This window comes from Lissotriton helveticus, chromosome 11, assembly GCF_964261635.1.
Source record: "Lissotriton helveticus chromosome 11, aLisHel1.1, whole genome shotgun sequence".
NCBI classification, from domain to species: Eukaryota; Metazoa; Chordata; class Amphibia; order Caudata; family Salamandridae; genus Lissotriton; species Lissotriton helveticus.
Window position 1 is genome coordinate 155,740,718 of NC_136072.1, and position 16,858 is coordinate 155,757,575.

Below are 16,858 nucleotides of genomic sequence, written 5' to 3' on the forward strand. Positions count from 1 at the left end.
AGCATCTTTTATCTCAATGGAGAAAGGAAGCTCCTTCCCACGTTGGAATATGGGGAACTGGCACTCTGCAATGCTTGACTTGGCCGCCGTGCAGTAAAATGTTTTTAGTCACCATGGCGATACTTTCGGGAGCATGCCAGATATCGCTTTAAGACCAGTGTCATTGAGCAAATGTTCCCATTAAACAGCAATAGAGAGAGGGGAGATCTCTGGAGTTGGGTGCAGAGCAATCTATATGTTGGAGATTACATCTAATTAAAATGTTCTTTCCTAAACGGATATCTAGGATTGCATTTCAGTCCGCAGAGGATTCACATGTGGCTACAAGCAAGGACCTCGTCCAAAAAACACAGGTGAACTAAATAAATAAAAAATAAAATAAACATAATTATACCTATGCGCATTAAACAAACTACTTTAGCATTGTTACCAGCATGGGACATTATTTCAGACTAAGTGAGGAGATTGCTTTTTTGCTTTTATAGCACACAAGGCACTAGCATAGTCAAACAATTCACACTACTCTCAGCATTTGGACTTTTTTGCTTTTATAGCACACAAGGCACTAGCATAGTCAAACAATTCACACTACTCTCAGCATTTGGACTTTGCAAGGATCCCTTGTATATTCAATATAATTATGTAAAACAGTGGTTCTTTAACCTTTTGACTTCTGGGGACCCCCACTTAATCATTACGGGAACCCGGAACACGCAACTAAATCCTTATTGGAATCCAGGTATCCCCTCCACTGAGTCCTTATTAGAAGTCGGGAACGCCAGCCAAAGCACTGTCACAGATTTGAACAAAACAATACACAAAAATACAGATAAAAGCATTCATCTAACAAATACACAAATGATGACATTGTATTTAATTTCCAAACACATCAATATTTTTTTTAAATCGCATTTTAATAGAAACTGAGTTTAATTGAGGCCATACTATATTTTATTTGATGCACCTGCAGTGCTCCCACGAATCAATCTGAGGATACTAATTCAATTTTTAGCCTCCAATTTCAAATTCCTTCACATTTACAGTATGTTTTAACATTTTCAATTGTACATTAGGTTCTTTATTTTGAAATACTTTATCGGTTAATACTATTCTATTTTCGTAGTAGTCACTGACCCCCAGAGGAGGTTTTGTAGACCCCCCAGGGGTCCCGGAACACAGGTTGGGAACCACTGAAGGAAGTCAGCAATATGTGCATTAAGTGCTATTTCTATTTTCTATATCACAGTCTAGTTGTAACATCACTGCACTGATGTAATAAGGAAAGGGGTTTAGCTTCTTAACTTTATTACAGTTAAGTGGTGACACCACAATGCTTGGCAGAGCCAACAGAAAGTGTGAAACAGGTGACGGAGCAAAATTACAACTGATGAGCCGTTGGAACAATGAAATGCAGAATATGCTTTTTTGAGATATCCCCAAACTGAAACTTTGCAAGAAGGATACATTTTAGGCAGTGCATTTATATTTTGCACAGCTAGGGATTAAGAGAAAACCGCAGGAGTATGTATTAATGCTGCCACTTATTCTAAGCCACAGCCATGTTTGAAAGAGACTTACATTAAATTACTTATGTTTCTTGCAAAATGGTAATATTTGCACATTGGTGCATTTAATTTCAAGAAGCAAGTTCTTCATTAACTTACTTGGCTGCATCATTACTCTAGACTGTTACAGGACACCTCAGTGACTTGGAATAACTATATAATAAACAGTAGAGGGTATTTTATTCCATATATTATCATCTAGTGTCTTCCAGTGTAGATTGGGTGAAAGACAATTGAGGTGTTGAGCTAAGCGGTTATTGAGCACACTTCATTACAAAGTCGGAGTCATAAATTTCTGTGAGCTCAGATTCAGCTTAGAAGGTTTAAGAAAAGAAAACGAGGCATAACTATATGCAGATTCAAAATAGGGCCAAATTACGAGTATGGCGGTCTTTGACTGCCAGACTTGCACTTGCACATCAGTGGCAGTCCTACAGCTGCCATATTATGAGGCGGCCATTCAGACTGTCACTGCTGTGCCAGCTTCACCAGGGAACTGCCGCTGCCTGGCGGTGGTGCAGCGGACAGGGGTATACAATATGCAAGGCGGGAATGCCGAGGTCCACAGAGCATATTAAGAGTTTCCCCACCATCAGCCTTTTCATGGCAGTTCAAAAAGAACAATTGATGGACAGAATGCAGAACAATGTCATACATTTACCCCAGTACAGAGATCTGGGCCTAAATCCATTGCTTTATGTGCACCCCATGACATTCCAGTTTAAACCCAGCCATATGCAAATCAGTCTTGACCCTGCTCCCTATGGGAACAGTCCAGCCTGAACTGCCAGGCCAGGCCAGGTCCTTCCTGGACTGGAAACAAGCATCCAAGGACCGGTTTCGGGGTTTCACCACTCATCAGCCAGGCTAGATTGACTCCAGCGACATGGAGAGCACGGAACCCAAGTCTGGGCATACCTGTTCCACTCGGGGTGACAAATGCAAAAAGAACAATTGATGGACAGAATGCAGAACAATGTCATACATTCACCCCAGTACAGAGATCTGGGTCTAAATCTATCTTTTTTTGCTCCCCATGCCACTCCAGTTTGAACCCAGCCATATGCAAATTAGTCTTGACCCTGCGCCCAATGGGAACAGTCCAGCCTGAACTGCCAGGCCAAGTCCTCCCTTGACTGGTATCGTTTTTTTTGCTCCCTATTCTTTTGCATTTTTCATGGCAGTGAGCCCGCCATGAAAAGGCTGGTGGTGGGGAAACAAAAAGGGGCCCCAAAGGCCACCATACCCCCATCGTCATGGGGATGCATTTAGGGGGATGCATTCAGGGGGGCACAAAATGTGCCCCCCGGTTTGCATTCAGTCCAAGTTCCAGCACAGCATGGACTTCACAGTCCATGCCGTGCTGGAACTGCTTTTGCATTCACACTGTGGTGCCTGTTTTCAGGGCACCGCTGTGGGAACAGCGAAAATAAAAAGCCTGCCAGACACAAGTTGAATTTGTAATCTGGCAGGCAGACTATGCACAGCTTTGCCGGCGCAAAGCCGGCGCAGCACCACCAAGGTTGTAATCAATCAGGCACATAGCCTTTTGAAAGATCCACAATACTTTCAGATTATTCATAGCACTAAATTATGTGGCAGAGGTAGCACACATTGGTGTTCCCAGGGGTCGTGAGGGGGGTGGCCGTTCGGAAAAGTGTGACCACCCAAAAAGTTGCAACTTTGTGGGAACTTCCCAACATTTGTAATGAACATTGCAAACAAAGTTATACTTCATCAAATTGGTTGGATTAAGTGTTGGGCATATGATGTTCCACACCCTCTTGATGCGGTCGTCACTTCACTTTCCAGCGAATACAAAAATGTTAAGTGCACAAATTCCCATTAAATGCACATCTGCAGACAATCCATATGGTTAAGTGTAGATGAATAAGAGCTGGACACACAGAATCTATGATTTATATACATATTTATGGGTGTTCCTGGGGCTTTGCTGTTATATTATGCAGATTTGTAGGACGCACTATTACCCCGAGGGGGTATCCTGGTGCTGAGCAAGTGTGAGTCTAGCCAATGCTAGAGCCTAGTGGGACTACTCGAAAAGACAGGTCTATAGCTTCTCACGGAATTCAAGAAATGAGGAGGCGTCTCTTATGTGTAGTGGCACGTCATTCCACGCTTTAGGAGTGATGTAAAAGGCTTGACCACCAATTCTGGTTTTCTGTGAATCCCCAGAAAACTAAACTTGCACATACAGTGGAAATTAAATCAAGGATGCCTGGTTTTTTTACTTTCTAATTTTTCTTTGAGAGTCTGGCCCACAATATGAGTTTACCACCTAGCTACAAATTAAAACTATTACAAATTGCAGCTTCTGTGATTTTTTTTAGTGCACACAACAGTTCAGCCAACAATGTGTATTTGTTTCCAGGAGAAGAGGGATAACCATTTCCTCCCATCTTGTGCTAATCTCAGATCACTGAAAGACAGTATTTCACTAGAACAGTAATTTGCGATTTACATCTGTAACAGCTGTCGATGTTATCTGCAGGCAGATGTCTGTACACAGTAACAGTTTCACCCTCCCCTGGTCCCTCTGTGGCCATTAACCTTCCCCTGACGCAAGCCACTCTGTAGTCACAATTCCCAAGCCTAGGCACTAAAATGTAGACATTACCATACTCGGGTAAAAGGAGTATGGATAAACATTTCACATAGCAGAATATTTGCCATTATGATGCAGCCATTTATCTTGGTTTTTTTAATCAAAACATAACGGGCACGGAAATACACAGGCTTAAAAAATAAAAGTGCGATCAAACCCATAGAAAATGGGCACTGCATTCTCTTGAAGTGTCTGGTGTCTCAAAAATTAAACTATTAAATCTAACCTCCAAAAGAGTTACACCCAAAAGAACGGGTTTCTTGAGAAAAGACTCACTTATTTCAAATTTTTCACTTTTGCATTTTTGTTAAATTTTCTTACAAGGAAATGCGAGGTACGCAATTGTAAGGTTTGTCACTTAAGAAAGGTTATTTTGACAAATCACAATTTTACACCCCCCTCAACTATTACATCTAGAATTATAGGTGACTAACTGAATATCGGGTAGGTATGTTATTCGCGGCGGGATTTTGAGTAACACCAAATGGACAAAGATAATGAACCTCAAGTTGTGTAGGATGTCACTTGGAACCCCGAGATGAAAAGCATCCCCCTTATGCACAGTTAACCAAACTGCCCCCTTACTACCAAAATCATCTGCCCCAGATTCAACAAAAATGAAAAGGCTTATTTGAAGAGTCATAAATAACATGGATTAAAGAGAAAAGTATTTAAAAATAAAAAATAAAATAAAAACGTTACCTCCCACCCACCCCTTCAACCTGTGCACAACCAACCATCCCCTCATAAACTGAAAAAAATACCAGCCTCGTGCCACACACCCACAGCACCCTATGGGTATACCTAACCTAGCCTCCCCTTTAAAAAAAAATTGTCAAAAAATTTCCAGGCCTCCTTTCAAGCACCCTCTGTGCGCTCCCACCCACTCCTTGCCCAAGGCTGCACTATACGCTCTCACATTGGGAGTGGATAATCAAAACCGTACTGAGAGCGGCTCTGTGAGAGCCACTTGTCAGTGTGGCTTAATTACTACTCAGTGCCCTTTGCAGACATGCGCTGAGAGGAGAAGGGGACTGGCACAAAAACAGCATTACCAACACTCTCCCATCGCCCTGTGATCTGTAGAGAACCAGGAGAGGCGGGAGAATTCAGGTGAGACCACCACCACCATTCTGCTGCCATATTCAGATCTCCAGAGATCCCAGTGAGACAGAACAAAGAAAGTGAGTGCTTCCCCTGTGTGACGTCGCAACAGTGGTTAATCACCTCAGCTAACCGATGTTGTGACATCACAGCAGTGAATAACCAGATTGCGATCCAGTCATTCACGGTAAAGGCTTCAATGGAAGCAGTATACAGCAACATAGTTATCTGGATTTTTTTACCATGAAACAAGGCCTTAACGGTAGGTGTGGGTACACACGACTTCACGGGGAGGAGCCAAGCAGTCGGAGGACCTTTGTAGCATTACAATTTCAAATATTAGTGAGGGTTTCAATTCTCTCTTTAAAATTTTTTTTTTTAACCTACCATTAGATGTATATTGTTAATTTTTCATTTTTACAGAAAATGAATGGCATATGCACTCGGGTGTAATAAAATACCCAACTGACTTTCCAAAATGAAAGAACAAGGTTTTAACAAAGAGTTCCTTGGGGAACTTTGTTGCATAGAGTCACATCAAATTGGTGAATGCTGTCCCACCATTGATCCAGAAGTCAACCATTCACCAAGAAGGAGCAGGCGAGCGATGAGCCACGCAACTGCATATTTATGCGCAGGCATGGCGGTACAAAACATACGCTGAATTATGGACTCCAAATCACGTAACCTGAACTAGTTTCCAGTTCTGTAATTTCGACTACAAGCCATTGCTATCATGTATGACAGGTTGATTAGTTCAGTAAAGATCTCTACTCTGGAAGGCATCAATGGATGCCTTGAATTCAGAACATGGTTTCCTGATTATAGGAAGAAAAGTGCCTACACTGCTTTACATCAATCTGCCCATTCAGTCCTCTGAAATTGTTGAATCCCAACTAGTGATTTTGTAGACATACACAGTGCAATCAAGTGAGGAGCTATAAGGTTTAACATTTCCAGCACATATTGCAACATTTAAAGTTTCTACTTGTGACAGAAAATCATTTATTTTTCACCTTTTCATTTGAAATAGCACACGTTTGAGTCAAAGATCACCACAAATTCTTCCAAGTGACATACTTTGTGCACTTTTAACAAGGCCCTAGGTAGGTACAAGTTTGATTAACAGAAGTATAAAATACATTTGATAGGTCCAAATTTGTTTTCCAAAGTTAATATCCAGTTTTGTAAATATATTTTTTTAAGGTTGCTGTTTTCTAGTTGGACTGATACTGAGAGAGTCTGAAAGAAACATTCTTTAATTCAGGGTTTGTTGAGGCGTTGTGTCTTTTTAAAAAAATGTAAAAGTCAACATGTTTTGCGTTGTGGTTTTCTAGGCAGCCATTGGGCTGCAGGAACTCATCTTAGCGCTTTTTTGACATTTGCACTTATATATAAATTATAGCATTAAGAGTGTATTTGTTTAAACCCTGTTCAAGCAAATGGCACTAATTATTTAGAAAATAAAAAATGTAGGCTGAGCATGTCTCACCCGTGAGACTATACACAATTTGCATTATGGTGGTGCATCTTCTACTCTAAGTACCCTATTAAGTGTGTGGCAGTGTGGGAACAGGCTGCCACGCCACCCCCGCGCTTCCACAACGCCAAACCGGGTCACTACCCACCCGCCAGATTACAGATTATTATCGTAGTCTGGCAGGCAGCCAGGCGGTCCCGCGGCGGTGCAGCCTAAAGGCTCATATCAGTCTTAAACTGCACTGCCGCGTGACTGCCAGTGAATGCTCCTGAATGGAATGAACTGTGCAGGCCATGCCATGCAGGAATGGGATGCATGCACTCAGGAGGGCACAACATGTGCCCCCTGCATGCACCTCCATGCACAGGGCAAAGAGGGGGGTATCGAGGGCCCCCATTCTTTCCTCACCGCCCGGCAGTTTAATGGAGTAAGTACCTCCATGAGACCGCTGGCGGTGTGGAAAGTCATGATATGCTTGGTGGTGCCACAGGGCACCCCCAAGCATATTGCGTCCCTCAGCCCACCGCCAAGGATCTCTGATCCCTGGTGACTGGGGTGGTGCCATGGCGGTCCGATCACCCAAGTTGTATTCTTGCGGTTGGACCAGCGGTGCAGCAGTGCTGGACCGCCACCACTGCGGCACCATGAATTTGGCAGTCCTCAGACCACCAAACTCAACTAGGCCATTAATCTTTTCATTTGCAGTATGGGACCATTCTCCTCCCTCGATAATGAAGGATTTGTGGTATAGCATTGTCTACAGAACAGCTAATATAGTTTGCTACCTAGTTAGTCTTCTGATAGAGATGTCGGGGTTTTCCACATAAAACAACGGGGGGTTTGGGCTTAAGCCAAATTTATAATTTCACTTATCGTATTGGACTTTTGGATGTTAAAGGAATGCACAGAAGAGAACAGCTTGAACCGTTGAATCAAGAGAAGTCATGTTGGCTGGGTACATGTGAATCCTGATAAAATATTAAATTGCCTGTAGCTCATAGATTGAGTGGAAATGCTGGGATTATACAAACAAAATACTCTCAGCCACTAACCAGACAAAATATTTTTAATCTGTACTGGATAAAGTGCAAGCAATGGGTTGGAATGCAAAGTTAATGTCACTTTCTGCATGACCATTGCTAATATTCCGGAATAAACCTGATGAAACGTAAGAAGCGATTTCACAAGGAATAAGTAACAGATTGTAACTGGTACAGTAAAAAAATGTGTATGGGCCAATTACAGAAATCTAACTACAACTATATTTAAATCTATCACTTCTTTGGAGCACATGGATTCTGCTTGGAGAACCCCACCACCATGCTTCTTAAAAAAGTAGGATATCAAAGAAATGACACTGCACTCACTTTGTGTATACTGTGGGCACTGATTAAGGATCCCTTTGTGGTACTCGGTGGGAGGACCGCTGTAAACCATCAACATAGTCTCTGAGAGCTTCACCAATGGTAACTCCCTGACCTAAAGGTTCATCCGTCAACGGAACGCTGGCCAGTGTCAGCCGCTCTCCGCTCTATTGAAGGTGGGTCAGCTGTCACTCATTTTCCCTGCCTGTGAACGCCCACAAGGGACAGGATAAATCCAGAATGCCCCATGCACAGGGAGAAAAATCCCTGCACATGGGAAAATGAGGAGAAAATTGCTCATGCTGGAGCTCTCTTAACAGCACAGGGACCCCTCCAAATCAGGCACGGATCTCTAAATATGTAACTGTATCTGTAAAGTGTAAATATGTAAATTCCGTCATGTAACATACTTGGTTTCATTGTGAAGCGCTCTGACAGCTTTGTGTAAAGTCTGCGCTATATAAAATTGCATTAAATAAATTAAATCAAAAATAGGAAGTCCTCTACCTCGCTGCTTATCGCCCACCGGGTAGATTCACAGATCATTTGCTAGCATCTATATGACCCAGTGAATTGTGAATTTAATTCAGACAAAAAACATTAATTCAATAAATTGTAAAATATGCGACTATGAGATTCATTTAACTAGGCGGTGAAGCAGCACAATTCGATGCTTTGAATACCATGAAAAGTACATGAGCCAGTGAAAACTGAAGAAAGACTATGAAAATGTGACCACAGCTATACAAATTGATCGTGTGATTAGAAAAAATACTTTGAAAATTCGTTTTGAGAAAAGGTGTTTAGTGTTTCTACTGGGAGCAAGAAAGCTACATTATTAAAAAGTTTCGAGTAGAAAATAGGGTGTGCAAACATTTGAAGGAGTTGATGCTATAATAAAAGAAAATATACTAATTAGAGGAAACGCTTGTTATCCTTTAACCCTGCAGTTCAGCTCTGACACCTATGCTGAAACCCATGTCACTGTTCATTATACAGAAATCTATATATTTAATTGTAGCTCAAACATTACGGTCTTACTGTTTTAAATAGATCAAGTCTTTTTAACATCGTATCACATTTGCACGCATTTGTTTTATGGGAACACTTGTGGTATTTTGAAAATCGAAAATGACACACCAAAACAAATCAAGCAAAGAAACGTGGAACTATGGCAAGCTATACAATAATGGTAATAGCTGAACATATACAAGACACAAAACTATATTGGAAATATTGAGTCCCTTTACACATTTTTGCATCTTCACTGAAACTTGTGAGTTGACAGGAAGAATGCAAAAATAAGTTAGCCATGCAGATTTCAACCTGTGACCTCCGGTGTTACTTTGTTTTCATAAATTGTAGCAAACCAATGAACCACAGGTGAATTCTTTACACGCTTGTTTGCCATTTTTAATCACTTGCTTTTCTCTCAGTGGGGATAGTTAAACATATCTTCTAATCTGAAGCCATGTGAATGAAATTAGCACTAGAAACATGGAAAAACGGTTGTACAGTGTCATGTCAAAGGAGGCCATTAAAATAATATATTTACACCATACACAAGTAGGAACTATAAATTAGAAACTTACCCATGTTCTTTGATCTGGCAACTGGAACTGAAAACAATGAAGAATACAATAAATGTCGGTCAAATGGCATAAGGTTCCTTAAACAGAGCACAATTCAGCTGAATATTGCATAATGTTAGTGTCTTTAAGGTAGGTGAAGCAGTACAAACAGTAGAACAGTCTTAAAAAAATTCATTGTCATTATTAGCAGAGAGTTCACAACATGTAAATAAATAGATAAGGAAAGTCAAAACATAACTGAATGGCATGATATTATGGTAGTGTGCAACACATTCGAAATTGAACGGGGTGGATATTTAAATAGTGGTTTGAGCAGTGCTTAATTTGAGCCGGTGGTTTCTGGTGCTCACCACGGGCACTTTATCAACACCAGCGCTTTTCATTAGCACCAGGTAAGGACACATTCATTTATGTTAGGCACAGGGAGTTTAAGTCATTTGCCCAGAATCATAGGTTAAGCGGACGCCGAGGTGCGAGCATGGTTCCCCAGCTTTGGCCATTACGCCACATACTCTACGCACTTTCATGGTTAGTAGTCGGTTCTGTTTTAGAGAGCACTATCAGGAGAAATGGTGCAAGCTGCCTCCAGATGAGAGCCCAGGACTTATCTTTTCTTTACAAATCAACCACAGAGTTTGAGGAAATCTTTATTGCAGCCAGGAGCAATACACCCCGGGATATCATGGCTCCAGCGACCTCTGTTCTCAACTCAGTTACTGGATTCTGAATTAATCTTAGTTGGCCTTACATATAAAAGGTAGGTCCCCCCCCCCCCCCCCCAAGATCCGCAGGCACAATTTTGATTCCAGAGCCAAGACAGTTGTCCCCTGGCTTCTAGAAACAGACCTCAATCCTCCAGACATGTCCACTCACCCAAGACCCTATCTTCTCTGGTCCAAAGCAAGACCAACTTTCCAGCAGCTCCATAGTTTCAGGCATTAAACAGTTCCTTTGGAGATCCTCTTATTATACAACTCCGAGGCTGAGTGGTTACCATCGAAGCCCGGTCCTCCAAGCGTTCACGGAAGCATTTGGGAAGGTATAAAAAGAAGGAATAGTTGTGTCTCCTACTCAAACCCTGGTGAGCACCGATTCTCTGGCAAGAGGAGGCTCTTCATTACAACGAATAATGTCGCTTTTTTTTCTGGTCCATTCCGATTCAAATTTATAATTTTCAATCTATAGATACAAATGTGTACATGCACAAATAGGTTTTGTGAATTGGGTCCAGAGAGCCTACTATCCAGCGATGTCACCAAGGAGAAATAGAAGTTCAGAGTCGACAAAGCCTACACAATTATTATGCAGTGAGCAAGACTGGATTGCTCCCTAGTCATTGAAACAAGATAATGCGATGTCAAGTCAGCACTCCTAATTTAGTGGCACCATCAGTTAGTGCCCTGAAGCTGCTTCCTTATCTTACCTTACAGAAGCTTAATAATTCACTTATCCTTATTAATCTCACATGTAATTACAGCCTCTTGTTATGCCATTTATTATGCTGGTCATCTTTTTATTCAATTGTATGCTTGGTGGCTTAAAGGTGATGAACACAACTTGCTGGTGAAACAAAATGAAAACGTTTTTAGGATATGTTATGTTATTCATTTGTATAGCACATTAACCACCCGAGAGAGTATAGAGGCGCTTGGGCAGGTGTGAGGTCCCCAATGTGCTTATATCAAGAGCCAAGTTTTCAGCTTCTTGTGGAATTCAAGAAGTGAGGAGTGGTCTCTGAGGTGTTCAGGGCGGTCAATCCATGTCGTGGGGGAGATGAAGGAGAATTAGTGACTTCCAGTTTTACTGTTTGCAGGCGCAGGTAATGCGTGCAAGTGAGAGGGAGGCAGAGCATGTGTGTCTGGTGGGTTGGTGAAAGTGTAAACAGCAGTTCATGTATTCTGGTCCAGTGCTGTGCAGGGCTTTGTATGTGTGCGTGAGAAGTTATAATTTTCTGCGTTTGTTAAAGGGGAGCCAGTGAAGCTTCTTGAAGTGCGATTGTGATGTGGATGGGGAGTGGAAGGTTGAGTAGGAGTCTTCCAGCAGTGCTCTGGATTGTCTGGAGTCTGTGTAGAAGTTGTTCACAGATTCTGATGCAGAGTGTTGCTGCAGTCCAGCCTGCTGGTGATGAGTGCTTGTGTGATGGTCCTTCTGGGGTTACGAGGCAACCAATTTTAGATTTTTCGTAGCATGCGTATGATGGGGCAATGAGGAGGTGCACGCTAGGATGAACCCTATATTTCTTGCGTGGTCTGTGGGTATGGGCGTTGGTCCTAGCTCGGACACCCAACACGTGGAATCCCCTTGGGAGGTCTTGTTGCCAAGGACCAGTACTTCTCCCTTGTCGGAGTTGAGCTGCAGGCATTTGGTTCACATCCAGTCTGCTACCATAGTCATGAAGTTGGTCCTGGTGGTGGTTGTCTTGGCCATCAAGGAGAGGATAAGTTGACTAGAGTTACCCCCTATAGTCTGCATCCCAAACGATGAGCATAACTAACAGAAACATTGTTTTAGATCAAATTTGGTGAGGGTAATGTATAGATCAAGCCATTGCAAACTTGAAACAAAGACATTTTTTAAATTCTAAAATAGTCTATCAATTTCGTTCATCCAGGCCTATCCATGTTGATAAATAACGGTGCGAAAGTCATAAAGGTAAGCCAACTAGTGACTGTTATATATGCTATGAAGTTGGATGATATTGCTTTGTGAACTATTGATACACATTATGTTTCTCATCTTCGCATTAGACAGATAAAGTTCCATTAGCAAACTCTCTGCAAATAACACGAAGCGTTTAGTTACACAGTGTGCTACTTAAATCAATATAAAAAGTAACAAAAATAGTATTACTAGAAATATGCTCTGAATCATAAGGCATATAGTGCATTAAAGACATTAGCAATTCCACATTTGTAAAAGGCCGATGCAACCGACCTCGGTTTTACAAACCAGACAGTAGCTGTAGAAAACAAAATGTAAATTTCATCTTAATTGAGTGCATTTCTGGATTTCTACCAAATGCACTTTTAGAAGTATCCTTGGAACCATTTACCTGCACCTGATCATCAATGTAATAAATCTTGTTTTGTCCACAAAGCACGTTTACTCTTCCTCCCCATTCTCTATGGACTCAGTTGGCCAGACAAGTGAGTAAATGCTCTTCCCATCTTAGTTCACCCCCATTAAGCTAATTAGAATGAGGTTGGAGCTCTAAATTTTTCCGTCTGCCACAAGTTCAGAGGAATGGTGCAGGATATCGGTCTCAGCCATTACACTCTTATTGTGTATCCTCTGAAACGCAAACAGATTTGTGCCACATGATTGCAAGATGTGCCAAGCTACACATTAGAATACCACGCTGCATGTTTGTGGGAAGCCTTAGTTTGGAAGCAAGTGTGTGGGAACCTAAATGTACATGTGAGGTCACCTGGGGGAAATGATGAACCAAAGGATAACAGATTATCTGCCAAACCCTCTGTAGCATTCACAAATGCAACAGACCTGCTCCTGTTGGAGGGACTGAGGTTTACCAAAAATGTCATTTTCACTCTTTATAGCAAACTAGCAGCCCGTCCCGACGTTGTCCGGGTATGAAATAGAATGTGTGTAATGTGTGTATTTGGCAAGGGCAATTTATTTTAAAATCTTGCGGTAGACAACATTTTTTGTTTCATTAGAAAAGGGACGGAGAAGGCCCAGCTGCAGCCCTGGTTGATGTTAGCAGGCGCATGTAATTGGTGCAGTGATTCGCCGCCTGAGCCCAGCCACAGCCCTGGTTGATGTTAGCAGGCGCGTGTAATGTCGTTGAATGAGAGAGTTATCAGCCGCGGGTAAATCCGTTTAATGAGAGAGTTGAGTGACAGCGAGTAGGAGAGGCTGCAGTAATTGTCCCCGCAGACATGCTCATTTGCGTGTTCCCCCGCTTGAGGCCCAGATGCAGGCCTGTTTGATGTTATCAGGCGCGTATAATTAATGTTCTGATCCGCCGCCTGAGCCCGGCTAGAGCCCTGGTTGATGGTAGCAGGCGCGTGTAATTTCGTTTAATGAGAGAGTAACAGCGCGCAGGAGAGGCTGCAGTAACATTACTTACCAGGCCTCCAGGTGAACGCGTTTGTCACGCCCCCAGCACATGGCCACAGCAGACGATCTTCTGATTAATGTATGACCCACATGGCATGAAGGGCGGAACGTAGCACACGCCCCAGCGTGCCCCTTGATGCGGCGCAATTGCGTTCACATGGCATGAAGGCCGGACACATGCCCCCAGTGTTTCTCACACCCCCAGTGTGTCACGCCCCCAGCGTGCCCCTTGATGCTGCGCAGCAACGTAATTGGCGCTTGTATGTACGACTCACATGGCATGAAGGGCGGATACACGCCCCCAGCGTTTGTCATGCCCACAGCCCACAATGTGATGGCTGTACCACACGCCCCCAGCGTTAGTCATGCCCCCCAGCTGACGCCCACAGCAAAACGCAGACACGCCCACAAGGGACTACTTTGCTGGCACGGTTCTTTTACCTTTTAAATGTATAGAGGAGTTGGCCTAACGGCTAAGGCGCTCGACCTCGGACCTGGGTATCTGGGTTCGAGTTTTGGTAACGAAGCCAAACATCCTGCGATTCTGGGCAAATCACTTAATCTCCCCGTGCCTAACAAAAATGAATGTGTGTCCTCATGTAACGTACCTGATTCAGTTCGGGTCACGTTCGCGCTATATAAAACTCTGCAAAAAAAAAAAAATAATCCATATGGTGGCCGTTTGCATAGCCTATGTCCTTCTGCTGCAAATGCCCTTTCCAAAGCTTTATTGGGTGTTGTGATTGGTGCTGTGGTTACTGAGATTACCCGCCTCAAAGGTTTGGGCTCTCGCTTTATAATATTAGTATGGATATGGATGAAAAGACAGTGTTACATTCAATGCACATGACTGGTTTATGTTCTTGGTTTGCCAGTCCAGCTGTAACTCTAAAAAGCTACACTAGAAGACGCCAGATTTAATCTCTGGGCAAACCCATAGTTCATCTATGGAGCTTTGGGCATGGCTGCTTTATCCACCCCCCCCCGTCTAATGTTCAAATTTCTCTCGAAACAAAATACTTCTTTGTCATCATCTATATTGTTGTTGACCCAATCAGAGCTTGTAAAAGCTACCTTGGCTGCAGACAATGATCAGGTTAGGAAAATAATGCTTTAATCAATTTCCTGTAAGGAAAAATGGTGTAAATCTCCTGAATTGATTCAGGTAGCTTGTTTGTCAGTCAGTACATAAAAAAATTCTTGCTACATAAAACCCTTTTCAGTGTGGAGGGGCAGTAGGTGCCTCAAAGATTGTACCACATGATTGTAAAACTCTGCCGGGTTTGGAGTCGGCACCATTCATTCTTGCCTGCACAGGTAATCAGTGTGATCCCCAAAGGATACACTACCATGTGCTCTCGTTTCAGAGCATTTGAGAGTGCACGAAGACATTGAAATTCCTTGAGAACTAAAGTCGTCGTTCATAAGAGAGTAAAGTCGCTGCAATGGTAATTATTATAGTAGTCCTGTGGGATTCATACAAAATATGAATGATATTCTTCAAAAATGTGCCAAAAAAAGACTTGGACATACAACCAAGTTCAATGTTTTTCTTCATTGTTATACTCAATAGTCTTTCCGACTGCTGGATGAAAAAGGTATTGACAATTAGAATCTAATCATATCATAGAGCCTTGTTTGACACTCCATGAATTCCCCACTGCATAGTGACTGACAGTATGTGGCCATGAGTCATACACTGCCAAAAGATCCCAGAGAATCAAAAAGACACAGAGGTACTATCAGACAAATATCCAGTATTGACACATGGACATCAAACATTGTACGTTCCGTTACCTTACTGGATAAGACCCCCATTCTCAGTCCCACAAAATATAGCTGGAACCTTGAAAGGTGTACAGTTGAATAGTAATAGTCTTTCCAGAATCGAGTAGCAGTCATATTTTAGAAAATTAACTATAGATGTTTTTATTCTTTGGGATACATAGAACTCTGCCACAAATAGAAAGAGCTAAGACAATGGGGAGACTTGGCAGCTTTTCTCATGGGGACGGCTCAATGCTTTTGGTATGGACTCTAACGTTTTCAGTGACTATTTTCAAATGAAAGAGCTGGGTGGATTTAGTATGTGGAGCCTTGGCTTTTGCCCAAGGTGAAACTTTTCCATTTCCTCTACCAGTCATATCAAAAAGAATTCTTTGTTCGGTTCTGAGGTCAGAGAAAATAATCCATGATGCTATACCAGCTGGGAGTTCATTATTCTGAATAACTCTTCTAAATAGCAAGCCTCTGTGTATAAAGCCTTGATGATTTTAGCATGGATTTGCTACCATTCTATTGATTTTCTTCATTTGATGATGTCTTCTTGGATAATAATGACAATTAAATAAAGAAGAATATAAAACAAGTTACTAACATCTTATGTTATGTGGAGCAGTGTGGCTCAATGGTTAGAGCGGCAGACCATGATGCAGAGTTCTGGCCAAGGACCAGGGTTCGATTCCCACCTCAGCGGGGTCTCGGGCTCAATTCCCTCGGACCTGTTCATTCTCGCCTCGGCGCCTATTCTAATCACGGGCCCCACGCTGCAACTCTGGGCAATAGCTTGCTTAGCCTCCACATCGGCCCCAACAGCGTTAAGGATGCCTGGCTTCACCCTGGGGGTGCCAAGGAGTTGACACTTCACAGGGAAAGCCAGGAGGGGTTCCACAGCGGTATGAGTATCAGCGCCAGGAAACCGCATAGGCGACACCGCAAGGTGACCGTCTGGTGACAGTGCGCTCTATAAGTACCATGACATTTACATTTAACATCTGGGGTTTGAATTGTTTGCCAAAAACAACAATTGTTTATACTCCCGCTCATTTGTAGGAAGGAGGGATGAGTGTCATGTTTCTCTTGGCAATCAAAATTGTGTATTGGATATAAAGAAGCGGTAGGGGCAATGACATTGTCCTATGGACTGTTGTGCTGCTGTAACCTTTTACAAAGCTAACACATAAATCTCCACTGGTCAAAAGAAGACAGCAAAATAATACTTACCATACACTGGACAATATACAAAACTTAGAAGAATATGGGGGTTC

The 16,858-nt window shown here is 42.5% G+C and overlaps 1 protein-coding gene across 12 annotated transcripts in view; it reads right to left on the minus strand.

The window, feature by feature from the left end:
- The window catches only part of MECOM (MDS1 and EVI1 complex locus), a 136,049-nt gene that overhangs the window by 37,219 nt on the left and 81,972 nt on the right, over positions 1-16,858 (minus strand). For all 12 annotated transcript variants that reach the window (XM_078665932.1, XM_078665939.1, XM_078665938.1 and 9 more), the window contains one exon: positions 9,732-9,758. In XM_078665932.1, coding sequence (XP_078522058.1) covers positions 9,732-9,758 — 27 coding nt within the window. The remainder of the gene's footprint in view (positions 1-9,731; positions 9,759-16,858) is intronic.